The sequence below is a fragment of the Anomaloglossus baeobatrachus genome, chromosome 5 (genome assembly GCF_048569485.1).
Source record: "Anomaloglossus baeobatrachus isolate aAnoBae1 chromosome 5, aAnoBae1.hap1, whole genome shotgun sequence".
NCBI lineage: Eukaryota > Metazoa > Chordata > Amphibia > Anura > Aromobatidae > Anomaloglossus > Anomaloglossus baeobatrachus.
The window spans coordinates 366,826,061-366,842,388 of NC_134357.1; the positions used below are offsets into that span (position 1 = coordinate 366,826,061).

Genomic DNA, 16,328 nt, shown 5'->3' on the forward strand with positions numbered 1-16,328 from the left:
CAGAATCACGGACATATGCAGATACATTAAAATCAATGGATCTGCGCACACATCAGTAATTTTTCACTGACCGTGTCTCTGTGTGGTGTACACGCGTGTCCGTGATTACCTCACGTAGACATGTCCATTTTTTTTCTGGCATCACTGATGTCCCACGGACCACACCACACACGTACCAGAAAAACACGGACATTGAGAATAAAAAACATTTTCAACTGACCTGTCTCCAGCGACGCTCTGTGCAGCCTGTGCTCTCTGCAGCTACCTGGCCAGCTCATTACTGGTATGCATATCCATGTATGCAGCCAGAGCCGACCTGGAAGTAGCTGCAGAGGTGAGAGACAGCAGGGCCCGGATGCAGCAGAGCTGGAGACTTCAGCAACACGGACAGCAGGAGAGGGGACAGGTGAGTATATGTCCATGTGCAATCATGGAGTAGAGATCATGTATCATGGATTGCACATGAACAACCCCACGGCACATGGAGGGATATAGGCATTTTTAACGTTTTTCACTGACATGAGAAACAGGCCTAAGGGTGTTGAAAGATTCAGGAGACCCGTGGTCAGGAATGTTGAAAGCGTGAAACCAGCCTTAGGCTATGCTCACACAGGGGCGTTTTTACTCAGGTTTTTTCTGCAGCAAAATCTCATCCTTTGCCAGGAAATAACCTGCGGTTTTGCCAGTTTCCTGCGGTTTTGCACTTCATCGATTTTATATGGGTGAAAAACCACGGCAAAACCAGTGAAAAGAATGAACATGCTCCTTCTTTCAAAAACTGAGCAAAAACCAAGGTGGTTGACTTAACAGTCAGTTGCTATGTGTGCACATGCGATTTCAGGAATTCATAGACTTTGCTGGGACTGTGAAGGCAGTGTTTTATTAGCATGGATTTGGATAAAACCAAGGCAAAAACCATGCTAAAAATTTTAGAAAAAACACCCTGTGTGAACATGGCCTTAGGCTAAAGTCAGATAAGCGTATTTGACTTGCTCAAGGATCGCACCGCCCGGACGTGGCTCTCCTAACAGGAACGTGTCATCTGCGAGTATCTCTATGCAGCGGACACTCAAGTCAAGAGAGCCGGCGGCCAGTTTGGGTGATGCAATCCTGTGTTACGCCAGCCCTATACTACTAATATTCATTCTGACCCCTTGTTGGTGTACCCTCAATGTGATCGCAGGACACCGGAGTGTTGCTTGACAGCCAGGGGTCAGTTGATCACCCCTGTATCTGTCATCACAGTACTCCTATGAAAACTAGCCGTGGCCGTCATTCATAACAGACTGGTATCTTCTATATACAGCAATGCTGTGTGTGTATAACAAGTGATCAGACTGTTTAAGGTCCCAGTTAACTAAAAAGACTATTAAATACAGTACAAAGTAGAAAAAAAAATGGTTTAAAAAAAAAAAAGAATTTCCATACTCCCCTTCTCCAGCCCTGCTGTCTTTGCAGCTGCTGTCACTTGCTTCCGTCCCCCGCTCATTATGCTCATTGAATATTCACTCCACTGCGGGCCAGAAACCGCAGCAGCGGGGAGTCTGCATGGCGGGAGACCGTAGATCAGCACCAGGGACAGGTGAGCAGAAAGATCCCGTTCTCCGTGTGTTATCACGGATACCACACGGAGAACACACGTGTGCCATAAACACTGCACATGGAGGGCAATACGCACCTTTGACACGTCAGTGAAAAACGTGCGTGATTTTCACGGATGTGTGAAAGAGGCCTTAGGAAGCTTGTAACCTGCAGAGTAACCCCATACCTGTAGGATAACGTTTGGGTACATGACAAGTTGCCTTTAGCCAAACTTCTCACTAAGCACAAATCAGAGGTGGGCAGGCCACACTGCTTAAATGGAGCTTCCCTGTAGTCACAATTTCAGCCGAATCCTCGGATACCGTTAAATTGAATGGTCGGTCAGGGAGTAAATAACGTATGCGTTTGAGACTGCACAATGCAAGAGCAACAACGTCACTACATCCCACTACAGTGTGTTGGGGGCACTGTGGGGTGTTTTATTTTGCTAAAGGCATTATGGAGTCATCATATTTGTGGATGGGGGGAGGCTGTGGGATCAAACTGGGGGGGAATCTGAATCCAATTGCAAAATTGGGTCAAGATAGAACATGCTCTGAGCCTCACGGACCTCGTTATTGGATCCATTGTACTTTATAGTTCCGAGTTCGGACACCACTTGGACATGTCACTCAGATGAGTGAGTGTAGCCTTACAAGCGTATGTGATAAACTTGAGTTCAGCTCAAGAGTACCACACTGTCTGTACACCCGCAGACCGTGAATATCTGAAGTGTAAAACCAGCCTAATACTAAGACAGACAAACCGGGAACATGACCAGGTGGACTAGAGACCACAAACCTTGTAATAGGGCTCCACAGCAGCACAGAATTTCCCATGAATTACAGCATAATCATAGTATTACCTCAGCTTGCACTAAAAATTCAAGATTGAAGGTGTGAGACATTGTAATGCTGTGCTTTTACTTAGTGTTGAGCGAGTAGTTGACTACTTGTACTTGCCATACTGTTAGCGAGTACTGTCTGCTACTCGCATATTCGTTACGAGTAGCGGGCGCAATGTAAGTAAATGGGAAATGCTCGCTAAGTACCAAGTAACCCGAAAGCCTTACTATTCGCTACACGCACGAAAAGTACGGCTTTCGGGTTACTCGTTACTTAGCGAGTATTTCCCATTGACTTACATTGCGCCTGCTACTCGTAACGAATATGCAAGTAGTGGACAGTACTCGCTAACTACGCGCTCAACACTACTTTTACTCTTTCACAGGGTTTCTTATGGAGCACTAGCCTTTGGGAACTTTCAAGCAACAAATAAGAAATCTTGGTCCAAAGCAGAATTTGTATCCGTCATGTTGTTATTTTGTGGCTTCTCTTCTAGGGCTCAGAGCTGTCGTAAATTGTCTTGTGACACGTTAACGTTTGCATATCACTGTATCACTTCCTGTCCTATACTCTGCCACTTTGTAGAGCTGTGTGCTAAGTGGCCATACCCTATTTTTAAACCTATAGAAGGAGTTAAAGACGACTTGTCAATTGCTCAAAGTTGCGTTAAATACCTTTTTAAAAATCCCTTAGCTTCCTTGATTTTTTTTTTTTTCCTTTCCATTTTGTGATCAGATATTCACTGTTGTTTCTTCTGGAACTCACTGAATTCTCTGCTTTGCAGTCCAACTGGGTGATTCTTCATGCCTTTTACCCTTCCCTCCGAAACACTGCCAATCACAGCTCAGCAGTCTAATGCCCCTTCACACATGCACATAAAAAAAACACATGACATGTTCCGTTTTTACCATCCCTATGCCATGACATGTACCTGAAAAAACGCATGACACTGAAATGAATGCTTTTCATGTGTGTAAAGATGTGTAACAATAGATAGATATGATAGGTTGTACAGCTATTAACCAAATAAATGGAAAAAAAAGCCCAATGTGGGGTTCCCCTATATTTGATAACTAGTAAATTAAGTAAAGCAGACAGCTGCAAGCTGATATTATCAGGCTGGAAGGTCATGGTTATTGGGCCCTTCCCAGCTTAAAAATGGCAGCCATCAACCACCCCAGAAGTGGCGCATCACACAAGATGCTTCAGTTCTAGCACTTCACCTCGGCTTTTCCCAGTTCCCCTGGTACTTTGGCAATCAGGATAACGGCTACTGGGGTTGATGTCAGCTGACATTCATCCCTGGTGTTAGTAGTGGAGAGGTATCTATCAAGAACCCCCATTACTGATCCAATAATTTACAAAAAACAAAGTATTTTTGTATTAAAATTGACTCTCCAACACTGTTCCTCATTCCCCACCTTAGAGGAAAAAAAAACATGTCCGCCGTAGTCTACCTAATTTCTCTTAATCCAGCAAATGGAAACCTGAAAAAGAAATCAAACCTACAAAATACAGAGAAATTTAACTAGACACTTACCCTGGTTCACCATTTTATTAAAGAAAAAAAAAATTCCACACAGGTCTGACGTACTCCACCGTGCTACATAGACTTTCTATTCAGAATTTTTGGATTACGTCAGATCTGCATGATTTTTTTTTTTTATTTTTTATTATACATTTTAAATAAAATGGTGAATGAGGTGTCTTGTTTATTTTTCTTCGTATTTCCCCGACCTCCCCCCCCCCCCCCCCCCCCCCCTTTCAGGTGTCCATTTGGTGGACTACGGTATATGTGGTGGACTATGGCAGATTCTCTGAACTACAGTGGATTTTATTTTTACTAAAGTGCTGAATGAGGGGAAGTGTTAGAAAAGTGTTTTAATAAAGTTTTTTTTTTGTTGTTTTTTTGGTTTTTTTTATTACTGGGTAACTAATGGGAGTGTCTGATACACACCTGTCAATTATTAACACCAAGGCTTGATGCCAGCTGACATTACACAGCTAATATAAATCCCATAAACGATTACCCCGATTGCCAATGCACCAGGGCAGTATGGAAGAACCAAAACTTAGTGCAGGAATTGGAGCATCTCATGATGCTCTACTTCTGGGGTGGCTGCGGGCTGGTATTTTTGGCTGGGAAGGGCCCAATAACTATGGACTTTCCCAGCCTGATTACATCAGCTAATGGCTGTCTGCTCTGTATTTTTGCTGGTTATCAAAAGTAAGGAGGGTGGGGGGAGAACCAAAGTCATTTTTTTTTTTTTTCCCCATTGCCTAAAATGGTGAAAATGCAGGAAAAAAAGCAGAATAGACTTTCAGCAGATTTTTTTTTTTTCTGAAATGTGCCCATGGGACAATGTACCCGCGAACTTTGCTGCATTTTTGTCTGCAGGTTTCCCGCAGCTGCTCCCCGGAATCTGCAGCTTTCCATTGCTGCGGGATTCAAGAATTTTTGTTGCGGTAAACCTGCGGGACAAGTGTGGAAATACCTGCAGAAGTCCCGCCCTCTATCTCCATAGCGGAAAGGCTGGACATCCGCAGATGTTTCCGCATAAATAATTGACATGCAGTTACGTTCGCCTGCAGGAAATGCGCAGCCTCACATACCGCAGCGTTAATACAGCACTCCCCAAATCCCATAGGATAGAATGGGTAGTGTCTGTACTTGCGTAAACCTGCGGATTTATCTGGAAAATCCAGATAAATCCGCGGGTTTTCCGTGGCAAAATCCGCGAGTACGTTGTTCCGTGGGCACATGTCCTGGGCACACATTAAGGCTTACAGAATTCTCAGACTTTACCGGCTTTGGGATTTCCTTGCAGATTTCTGAAAATCTCTTAGAAAGAACTCAGCTAAAACGCACTGTGTACACAAAGCCGTAGACGGTAAGTTACTTAGATCAGCTGCTGATCTGTGGTTTTATAGCATAAGGGAGAGTGGGGTGAGATGCACACCACTTCTGTGAAGAAAGGCGCAGTTGTTCTGCAAGCAGAGATTTCACATACTGCACTCCTGAGGAAACAAATGCGAATATATCTGCAACGAGTGACGCAGTTCAAAGAGGTAGGGTGCGCTCACACGAGCGTATAAATCGGACAAGTGCAATGTGAGAAAATCTCCTATTGTACTCCTCCCCATGTTAAACAATCCTGCAGCTCAGATCAGCAATTTTTTTATTTTTTTTTCCTCAGCTGTAAACGGACTGAGGAAAAATCGCAGATTGTGATTGTCTGCGAGAGCTGTATCACTCGCACCCATACAAGTGAATGGGTGCGAGAGAAATATCGGACAGTACAGTACTCGGATGTTATCCCAGTGCAGTGCGATATACGCACAGGCGGACGATGGAGGAGATGGGGAGGATTAACCCCTCCCTCTCCTCCGCAGCGCCCGCCCTCAGCTTCACAGCTGTGACCCGATCACATGACAGTCGCATGACACTCGGCTCTCGGTCGCAGCAGAGCCTGAGCCGGGGGTCATTCGCATATCGCATCCGTTGCTCTTGCATCGGATTCTATACGATAATGTGACTGCAGCCGTAAAGAGACTCCAAGTCAGGGGAGCTGAGACATTTTTACTATGTATTTAACTCAATTGTTTGGTGAAAATGACAGGTCCTCGGTGTTCCCTGAGACGCTGGGTGTTTGGCCAGACTTTCTCTGAATTTCCATGTTGTTTTGTTGAACTTTGTACATTTTTGGCAAGTGCTGATACTGCAGAAAGCAGATTCCTTCCTTCCTTTCATCATTTATTAGCAGGGTATAAGCTGTGGTAGACCTATCCCCCGTGACATAAACTACGGGGCGGGGGTGAAGGATTTCTGCAGTTATCTCTATCATTCTTGATGGCTCACAAATTTCTGTTTATATGAGGAGATATATGGTGACGTGACGGTCATTTTTAGGTCAGCATAAATTATCTGATCAATGACAAATCATATTGTGGTCGTTGCACATCCTTCTACTGGCCAGTGATTGAAATCTTTGCTTGATCCATTTGTAGATTGATGATTTCCCTCTGAAAACCGTCCACTGTGATACTGTTACTAAGCTGGAGGCATACAACACGTGGTGAGTGATGGTTACAGCTCGCCCCCTCCCTCTCACCGCACAGTGACTTCCTATATTACAGATCACGACCACAGCACTTCCATATATATCAAATATTGTGACTGTCACTCCTGCTGCACTGACTGACAGCACACGCCCTATATTCCTGTACTCTAAAGCTATTTATTGTTTTGGTTAAATGTCACATGCCTAAAATTTGGATATAGATCTTGTATGACTGGTTAAGCCGCTTTCCTGACTCTCCTCACCGCACAAGCTGCTTAAAGCACCACTCCAGTGTTTGTTTTTTCAGAGCTGGAGTCGTGCTTTAACTGGAAGTCCCCTGACCCGTCTTATATTCACCTGCCTCCATCTTCATCAGTTTCCAGCATCGCTCTGGTTGGTCTTCAGCAATTTGTGACCTGCCGGCAGCTCCAGTATTTCATGGAGGTCACAACTCAAGTCTATGAGAGTCTCATTCTGGCCTCGTTCTGCCTCTCAGACTTACATTGAGTGCTTGAGACATAATTTCTGACTTTCAGCCAGTCAGAAGTTACAGGCTCAAGATAGACCGTAGGATCAGAGCAGCGCCAAAAAAAGGATGAAGCACCGCAGGGCGAGTATAAGACAGGAGGCAGAGTCTTAGGTTTACAGCGCCACTCCAGCTCTAAAAAAAAAAAAAAAAAAAAAAACAAAACAAACGCTGGAGTGGCGCTTTAAATAATTATGTTGACATTCAAAGTTACATGTCCAACAACGGACTTTTCTGACTTCCTGACTTTCCTAATAAACATCCTTAGATGGTTCATTTGTACAGTATAACTCTAATACATTAAATTGTATATTACCTGTGATAAATATATAATGTTTTAGATTTTTTTTTTTTTTTTTACCTGGTATAGATTTCTGTTTTTCTTAACCCATTATTTTTTACTCTTTGTACCTGCATCTCTCTAATCCTGATGTAAAAACCCTGATTCCCTCAATGAAAATCCAGTTTTCTTGGCCAACTGTACAAGGTCCTTGTCACATACATGGGTGTTAACAATCACGCCCACTTGGCTATCAAGACTAGATTTATACACAGGGAAGAGGGGGTCATATCTCAGGAATTGGGCGGCGCAGGAACAAAAGAAATGCAACTCCAGAGTCGGGAGAACAGCAGCGTTTACACCAGGTAACAAAGAATTTTATGGCAAGTGACAGGTTTTAAAAGTGGTCATCTAAGTTTTCCATAAAAGTCTGCAGTCACCGTATGTGACTACAAACTTGTGAATCCTCGCTGCACATGCTGTTAGGATTCTCCGTTCTGGCGGTGAGGATAAGCGGTCATGTGACCACAAGTATGAGATATACATACTCCTGGCCACATTTCAACTAAATGTGCGTGTCCTCGCTCAACGCAACTGTATTGAGCGAGGCCACACGTCTAGTTGTAATATGACCGGACAACACCTTTTAAAGTGGTATAGCAGGAGGCATGTTCTATGGTACTGGGTTTTGATAAGCAAGTGCATTTAGATAATTAATGGTCTAGTGTGTGTGAACTGGATCTGTGACCCAGTGAAGGAAAGTCCAGGATAAGTACCTAGTACAGCGCAGACAATCAGACCTGCTTTAACCTATTATCTACCAATGTGCTTTTTTTGGGACGCCTAATCTTTTGCTTAAAATTCATTCAATTAACTTAATCATTAATTCATTTAATTCATTAAATTTATTAATTTTGCTTACATTTCATAATTTATAATTATTTTTTTTCAATAAAAATCTGTCATTTTAATAAAATAAAAATGAAAATTTCTAATTTGGCAAGTAATGCGTTACTGTATTACTAGCTGCTTGCATACTAATGTCTGTTTTCTGTCCGTTCTGCGGCTATAGGTAGGGTAAAGTTTCAATGACATCATGCGAAAGATTCTGACTGTTTCCAAGCCTCGGGTGCACTCACAAAACAGAGAGACCGAACCCATATTGGACGGCCAAGCACATGGGAGCCCTCCACCTTACATCAGTATTAACAGCAATGATGCCTCCGTGTCCTGTAATTCCATTGAAGAGACGTCTAGTGCGACCTGCCCCACCTGCAGAGGAACAGGCAGGATACCCAGAGGTACAGTGGGGGCCACAATTCAGAAATATCATATAGGCACCCAATACAAATGGGACCTACTATTCATAGCATTGAAAGATGTTCTCTATTTCATTTATTGTGCTACTTCCTACCTCCTACTATTTTTAGGACAAGAAAAGGAGTTGGTGGCTCTAATCCCGTACAGTGACCAGCGCCTGAAGCCACGAAGAACGTAAATATCTTTTTCTTACTTTTTATCAGGGTTGTTCATCCATTGCCACGTTACATTCAAAGTGTATAGGATTGAAAAAGCTAGCCTTATGCTGTCCTCTGCCATCTACATACACCTTGCATGGAGCACCAGAGCAAATCCACGAAGTGGACACAGGACTTCTTTTTTGGGGATCAGTCGCTTATTATATACCAAAAATTGTTAACTGAGACAACCCCCTTTAAGATAAAACTTCTTAATATGCCTCTACATCAGTCAGACCTTTTTTTTGTTTTTCTGATTCAGCCCACAAATTAACTATTATAATCTTGGATTAAACAGTTACCATGTTGTCTCATTCCAGCCACCATGAGGAGTTTGCCCCATACTGTCTTATAATTGAGCGTCTCTGTATAATATCTAATAAACATATTTCCTGCTTTTACTTTTACTTCCAGGAAGTTATATGTGGCTCTTGCTGTGTCCTGCTGCATTCTCGTCTTCTTCCTCGTGGTGTTCTTTCTGTACCCCCGCTCTGTGACGTTGTACCACGCTGGCGTGAATTCCTCTGTGGTTACCTATGACACCACCAGTTTAACTGTGACCCTACTTACTACAGTAAGTGTTACAGACAGATGCATTTTGGTCTTCCTTAATTGTATGAAACCTGTAATAATGGCAATGATTTTTGAATATGGGAAACGTTGCCATGGATAGAAATGGCGTAATCTTCCAGGCAGAAATTTGAGCAATGACCTGAAAAAAAAATCATTATTCATGCCTTTATAAATGAGATCCAACGTAGCCTGGATAACACCTTTGAAATTGCTGTTATGGCTCAAAAAACTTAATATACTCCCCTTCCATGACATGCCAGCTATGATAGCACCACGTTTCCCACCGCCAGCATGACATTGTCACGTGAGCACTGCAACGGGCGGTGACCGCTCTCTGCACTCTGCTACATGACTAAAGCTAAACATGCAGATGGAGTCAGCATGGCTGCACAAAGTAATCTAAAGCTGTGTGCCCATAATCGGGGTTCACAGCGTATTGGACACAGATTTTCGCTGCTTCCAAAACGCTGCATTGTACAGTACAAGCACAGTGGATGAGATTTATAGAAACCTCCTGCCCACTGTGCTTGGTTTTTCCCGCAGCGTAAACTGACCTACTGTGCGGCTTCCCGAGCCGCAGCATATCAATTTATTGCTGCAAAGACGTGAGTGCTCTCCGCTGGGAGAACAGAGAGAGAGTCCGCAGCTGCCAGAACCCTGATCTCTGACATGGACAGCTGCGGTCTCCTGCAGAGAACACTTGCAGCCCCGCAGGAGAGGACATGCTGCATCCAGGATGCAGCATGTCCAGATCGTGGGCACATACCCTAAGTGATACATCGTTGGATTCAGAATCTCCTTGCCTACATTATACTGCTTTCAAATGAGGTAGGGAAAACCTGCTGACAGATTCCCTTTAATGCTTCTTATGAGTGTATGCAAAGGTCATTGTGAATGGAAAAGAAGGGTGGGCCGTGACTTCACCAATTCTGAATAGTAAAGGCCATGTCTCACTAAGCAACATCGCTAGCAACATCGCTGCTGAGGCACGACTTTTGTGACGTAGCAGCAATGTTGCTAGTGATGTTGCTGTGTGTGACATCCAGCAAAAACCTGGCCCCTGCTGTGAGGTCGCCGGTCGTTGCTGAATGTCCTGGACCATTTTTTAGTTGTTGCTGTCCCGCTGTGAAGCACAGATCGCTGTGTGTGACAGCGAGACAGCAACAACTAAATGTGCAGGCAGCAGGAGCCGGCTTCTATGGACGCTGGTAACCAATGTAAACATCTGGTAACTAAGAAGCCCTTCCCTTGGTTACCCGATAGTTGCCTTCGTTACCAGCGCCCGCCACTCACACTGCCAGTGCCGGCTCCCTGCACACATAGCTGGAGTACACATCGGATAATTAACCCGATGTGTACTGTGGCTAGGATTGCAGGGAACAGGGAACAGGGAGCCGGCACTGGCAGTGTGAGAGCGGCGGACGCTGGTAACGAAGGTAAATATTGGGTAACCAAGGGAAGGGCTTCTTGGTTACCCGATGTTTACCTTAGTTACCAACCGCAGCATGCTTCCACGCGTCGCTGCTGGCTGGGGGCTGGTCACTGGTTGCTGGTGAGATCTGCCTGTGTGACAGCTCACCAGCAACCCGTGTAGCGACGCTCCAGCGATCCCTGCCAGGTCAGGTTGCTGGTGGGATCACTGGAGCGTCGCTTAGGGGTGCTTCACACATAGCGAGATCGCTACCGAAATCGCTGCTACAGCACGGTTTTGGTGACGCAACAGTGACCTCATTAGCGATCTCGCTGTGTGTGACACTGAGCAGCGATCTGGCCCCTGCTGCGAGATCGCTGCTCGTTACACACAGCCCTGGTTCGTTTTCTTCAAAGGCGCTCTCCCGCTGTGACACACAGATCGCTGTGTGTGACAGCGAGAGAGCGACGAAATGAAGCGAGCAGGGAGCAGGAGCCGGCATCTGGCAGCTGCGGTAAGCTGTAACCAGGGTAAACATCGGGTAACCAAGGTGGTTACCCGATATTTACCTTAGTTACCAGCCTCCGCAGCTCTCACGCTGCCTGTGCTGCCGGCTCCGGCTCTCTGCACATGTAGCTGCAGTGCACATTTGGTTAATTAACCCGATGTGTACTGTAGCTAGGAGAGCAAGGAGCCAGCGCTAAGCAGTGTGCGCGGCTCCCTGCTCTCTGCACATGTAGCTGCAGTACACATCGGGTTAATTAACCCGATGTGTACTGTAGCTAGGAGAGCAAGGAGCCAGCGCTAAGCAGTGTGCGCGGCTCCCTGCTCTCGCGGTTATGATCGCTGCTTCGGCTGCTGTGTTTGACAGCTAAGCAGCGATCATAACAGCGACTTACAAGGTCGCTGTTACGTCACAGAAAATGGTGACTTAACAGCGACCTCGTTGTCGCAGTCGCTTAGTGTGAACCAGCCCTTAGTGTGACGGTGCCTTAAGTCCAGTGTTATCAGCTGTGCATAGAGGAATTGCTGGTCATTGTAATCTGGTCTGTGATGACAATGAGAATTCTGAAGTGTCAATAGCCCTGGTGGCAATTGTGAAAATAGCAAGACTTTGTTCTGAAAAAAAATTGCTCATCTTCTTTATTTAAAAAAAAAAAAAAAAAAGTGTGTATATTTAACACAGGAAGCTGATTTTTAAACAGTAGTTAATCTTCTAATTCTATATTACCTTCAAGCACTGTTGCTCCATTTATAGTTTTTCCTCCTACATTGTAGCAAGGCACTAAAAGATTGGCCCATTATCTCGAATGGAGCAGTGTTTCCGTTCCATAAAAACGTTTGGCAGAAGGAACTGAATCTATTCTGTCTAATATTCCAAAGGTCAAATTCCCAAATATCATGATCTTATGCTAGTGGTATGAAAATATTGTTTTAGGAATGAACTTGAATGTTCCAGAAATGGATAAACCCATCGATACAAGACCCATCAATTGCGTAAAAAGGTAAAACAAGTACCTGCATCCTCTGATCAATGATGGTCCAGCTGGGTAGTGAAGAAAAAGCTTCAATGGGCTATATGTTTGTGACTTTAAGGGGTTGTCCACTACTTGGATGACTCCTCACTTCCCATGTTTGCCCCCTTTTTAAAGTAAAAAAAAAAAAAAAAAACTTATGCTCCCCTCCACTGCCACTGCTGATCCAGCGGGGCCAGCACTCGATATCTGTCCCTGCCTTTGGATGTATAAGTTATTAACAGGAAGTGATCGGCCAGCCGCAGCTCTCACTTCCTGTTTATTACATATACATCTGAAGCCAGTGCTGATTGGGCTCACGTGATGTAACAACCTAACATGAGCCCCGGAAGAGTGAGTGGCGGCACCGCTGTAATGGCTTTGCGACAAGAGGTGAGAATAAGCTTTTTCATTTTAATGAGGCCAAATATGGAGGATGGGAAGGGGTTGTCTTAGTAGTGGACAACCTTTCAACAATCGCGGGCAGTAATATTACATCCTAGCAGTCAGTGTTAATCCCCATGGGCTGCTACCAGCAGCCCACAGTGATCAGCGCACATATCAGATGATTTATACAGCTGACGTGTGCCTGCTAGGCATGAGCGGAGTAGCTATCTGCCCGTGCCTTTTAACCCCTTAAATGGTGCTGTCAAGATGCGACAGCGCCATATTAACGGCGATAGCGGTACATCCGTACTCACAGGCCGATACCGGAAGTCACGTGACGTGATCACATTAATCCGGTGGTTGTCATGGTAGCACAGGGTCTTGTGATGACTCCTGTGCTCACATAACTCAGGTTCTGTAAGAAACAGCCGAGTACAGCTTGTTACAAGAGATTATCATTTCTACCAGTCTGAGCGGTGCTGCTCTGATCGGGAGAAAAGAATGAGCGATCAGACTACTGATCGTTATAGTCCCCTAGGGGACTTGGTAAAATAAAAAAAAGTTTAAAAAAAAAAAAAAAAAACAACCTAAGTTCAAATCGCCCCCCTTTAGCCCCATTGAAATTTAAAGGGTTAAAAAAAAGACAAATATACACACATTTGGTATTGCCGCGTTCAAAAATGCCCGATCTATCAAACTATAAAATCAATTAAACTAATTGATAAACGGCGTAGCTAGAAAAAAAATTCCAAACGCCTAAATTACGTTTTTTGGTCGCCACAAATTTTGCGCTAAATGCAATAACAGGCGATCAAAACGTAGCATCTGCGCAAAAATGGTACCGTTAACGTCAGCTCTAGACGCAAAAAATTAGCCGTCACTGAGCCATAGATCCCGAAAAAAGAGAACGCTACGGGCTACGAAAATTGGCGCAAAACATACTTTTTTTTCGGACAAACTTCTGTTTTGTTGGTTTTTTTTTTTTTTATCCCTTAGATAAAAGTAAACGTATACATGTTTGGTGTCTACAAACTCGCATAATAAACATGAATAAAATATCTCAAAACAATAGTGCAATCGCACTTTTTTTGCAATTTTTCCACACTTGGAATTTTTTTGCCGTTTTCCAGTACACTATATAGTAAAACTCATGGTTTCATTTAAAAGTACAGCTGGTTCCGCAAAAAAATGAGCCCTTGTATGACCATATTGACTGAAAAATAAAAGTTTGGCAAAAAACGGAAAGTGCAAAATCGTCTGGTCGCGAAGGGGTTAATATCTATTGAAATCTCTGTAGACATTTGTTAATAGTAAGTGCTACCAGCTTATTTGAAGATTGTGGATGGGCTATGAGTGAGTGCATGCATACAGCACACCTGAATTGGTGGTGTCCAGAGTCGCACTAGTGACATTGATTTTGTGGGCCCATTGTTCAGCCACATACAAGATTACATGCCCCTTGTTCACAAACTTGTCTATTCTTCCATATACTAATAGCATGTGAAGCTTGTTAATTGAGTGGTGAGCTGGTACCAATATATTTAGATTTAGGATTAGAGGGGCCCACCGGGGAATTCACCTCTTACCCTGTGGGCCAGTCTAAGCCTGGTGGTGCCTCTGCTCCCAGCGAGGACAAGAACTTAAAGGTCTTGTGGTGGAGAATAATAAGGTCTCTGGATTTATCAGTCCTATGCAAAATTGCCATTTTCTGTAATTCATTGGTTTTTCTTCACAGAATAAATTGAACATAAGTAATAACAACCTGTTCGGGATTGAAATTTTGAGCCTCAACGTGGAAGTTCTTCACATGGCTGTTGTAGTTGGAACGCTTAGTTTGAAAGAGGTTAAAAAGATTGGACCATTAACCGCTGAACAGGTAATTGTATATTCTCATAAGACTAGGGCTACATGGGAACTGTATTTGTGCGACCAAAAAAATGGAACTTGTTTTTGACTTGCCGTGAATTCATAAGGCTGTTATTGAGTGCTACTTGGCTGCGAGGCGCTTGCCAATTAGGATATGCAGCACCCATTAGAATATGAGAAAGTGGGACTTGCATTAAAGTATATTTTGGAAAAGCCATTTGTGGTGACCAAACATTCAGCTGGTTAATTTTTTTTTTTATTTTATTTTTTTTTGGAGGCTGTTGTGTTGCTCATGTGTCACGTTGCATGTAGTAATGTGACCACATCCTCTATCAGTACATCTGGGTGTTGTGGGACAAAAATCACAGCAGAGCCCAGGCTGACTGCAGATAGGAAGGTTTTGGTACAGTATCATTGCACTGACGTCATTGCTTCTTGTTGCATAATTATTTACTAAATACAGTCGAAAACGTCCATCAAGTTTCCCTGATGTATGGGAAAGGCCAAAAGAAATGGTTATATTAAGTGATGAGCGAATACTAACTTTTCGTCTTCAGATTCTTCTTAGCAAATCCTAAGTACTCTTCCGGTATTCATAACGAATAACAAACCTAATGCAAGTCAATGGGGAACCCGAGCATTTGTCATGAAGATTTCTCCAAAAAATGCTCTGGTTCCCCATTGACTTGCATTAGTATTCATCACGAATAACAAACGTGGAATAGTACTTTGGAATTCATTACGAATAATCTGTACCCGAATAGTATTCGCTCATCACTAGTTATATGTAAAACAAAATCCCACTTCCCCCAAAACACTACTTTATGCCTCCCACCTCCAACTGTCCACCTAATAGATTAAACTTTACAGAACTATTCAAACTCTTTGAAAAACAAAAGTAACTTTTGTTTTTAATTTTATTTTCTAAACAATCAATGATTCACGTTGTAACTAGATCTTGATGTAGACTATTCCACATATCATTAGTTATTTTGGTAAAGAGGCCTTGGTGAACCTTCCTCTGCAGAATGAACTTTTCTTTGTACAGGTGGAGAGAGGGCCCCTTTATTTTGGTAGGGTGTTAAATTAAACCGGTTTTGAACATGCATTTTGTTTGAGCCATATATGTACTTGTTCAAGTCAATCATGCCTCCTTTCCCAGTTTTGAGAGTTTGTACCTCTTTTAATACATGACCATATCTTTCTGTTACTTGCTGTTATTTAGTTTATGATCTACAAGTAGACCTAGATCACTCTTTCTACAAGGGACTCTCCTAGTTTTCTTTCCCCCTATTAATACCCATGTGCATAACTTTACATTTCTGCACATTGAACCTCTTCTGCCAAGTAGATGCCCAAAGATAGCAGGTCTCGTGACTCAAAATGAGTGAATCCTTGTAATGATCTAATTGAAGTCTTGAAGGTCGTATTCAGAAAAGCAAAGAAAATGGGTTAAAGAGTGAATGGCATCAGTTTTAAAACTAATAGGGGTCATCCACTTTCCCTGTTTTAGCTTCTAAAGCTTTCAAAGTGACAGTTCAGTAGAGTTCACGTTGCTCTGATCCATTGATGGGCTTCGTGTTAAGGTGACTTGTCTACCTTTTTGAGAACAGCGATGGCTGGTTTCTGGTTTCAGCTTCTTGTGCTCCCGCACCTAGCACTTTGTAGCTCATTCCTAAGATCTTCTTTCAGACTGTACACTCCTCCAAAAGACATGCCAATCAAGTAAAATTGTAGAAATGTCTGTGCTGATGTTCCTTTGAAAGC

At 43.4% G+C, this 16,328-nt stretch overlaps 1 protein-coding gene across 4 annotated transcripts in view; it reads left to right on the forward strand.

Annotated features, from left to right (window-relative positions):
• The window catches only part of TMEM106A (transmembrane protein 106A), a 74,306-nt gene that overhangs the window by 25,172 nt on the left and 32,806 nt on the right, over nucleotides 1-16,328 (forward strand). For 2 of the 4 annotated variants that reach the window (XM_075347599.1, XM_075347600.1), the window contains exons 2-6: nucleotides 6,435-6,502; nucleotides 8,366-8,594; nucleotides 8,724-8,787; nucleotides 9,225-9,384; nucleotides 14,431-14,571. In XM_075347599.1, coding sequence (XP_075203714.1) covers nucleotides 8,390-8,594; nucleotides 8,724-8,787; nucleotides 9,225-9,384; nucleotides 14,431-14,571 — 570 coding nt within the window. In that variant the 5' untranslated portion in view covers nucleotides 6,435-6,502; nucleotides 8,366-8,389. Of the gene's footprint in view, nucleotides 1-6,317; nucleotides 6,337-6,434; nucleotides 6,503-8,365; nucleotides 8,595-8,723; nucleotides 8,788-9,224; nucleotides 9,385-14,430; nucleotides 14,572-16,328 lie in introns of those variants that run through there. The other 2 variants (XM_075347601.1, XM_075347602.1) reach the window with 2 other exon arrangements.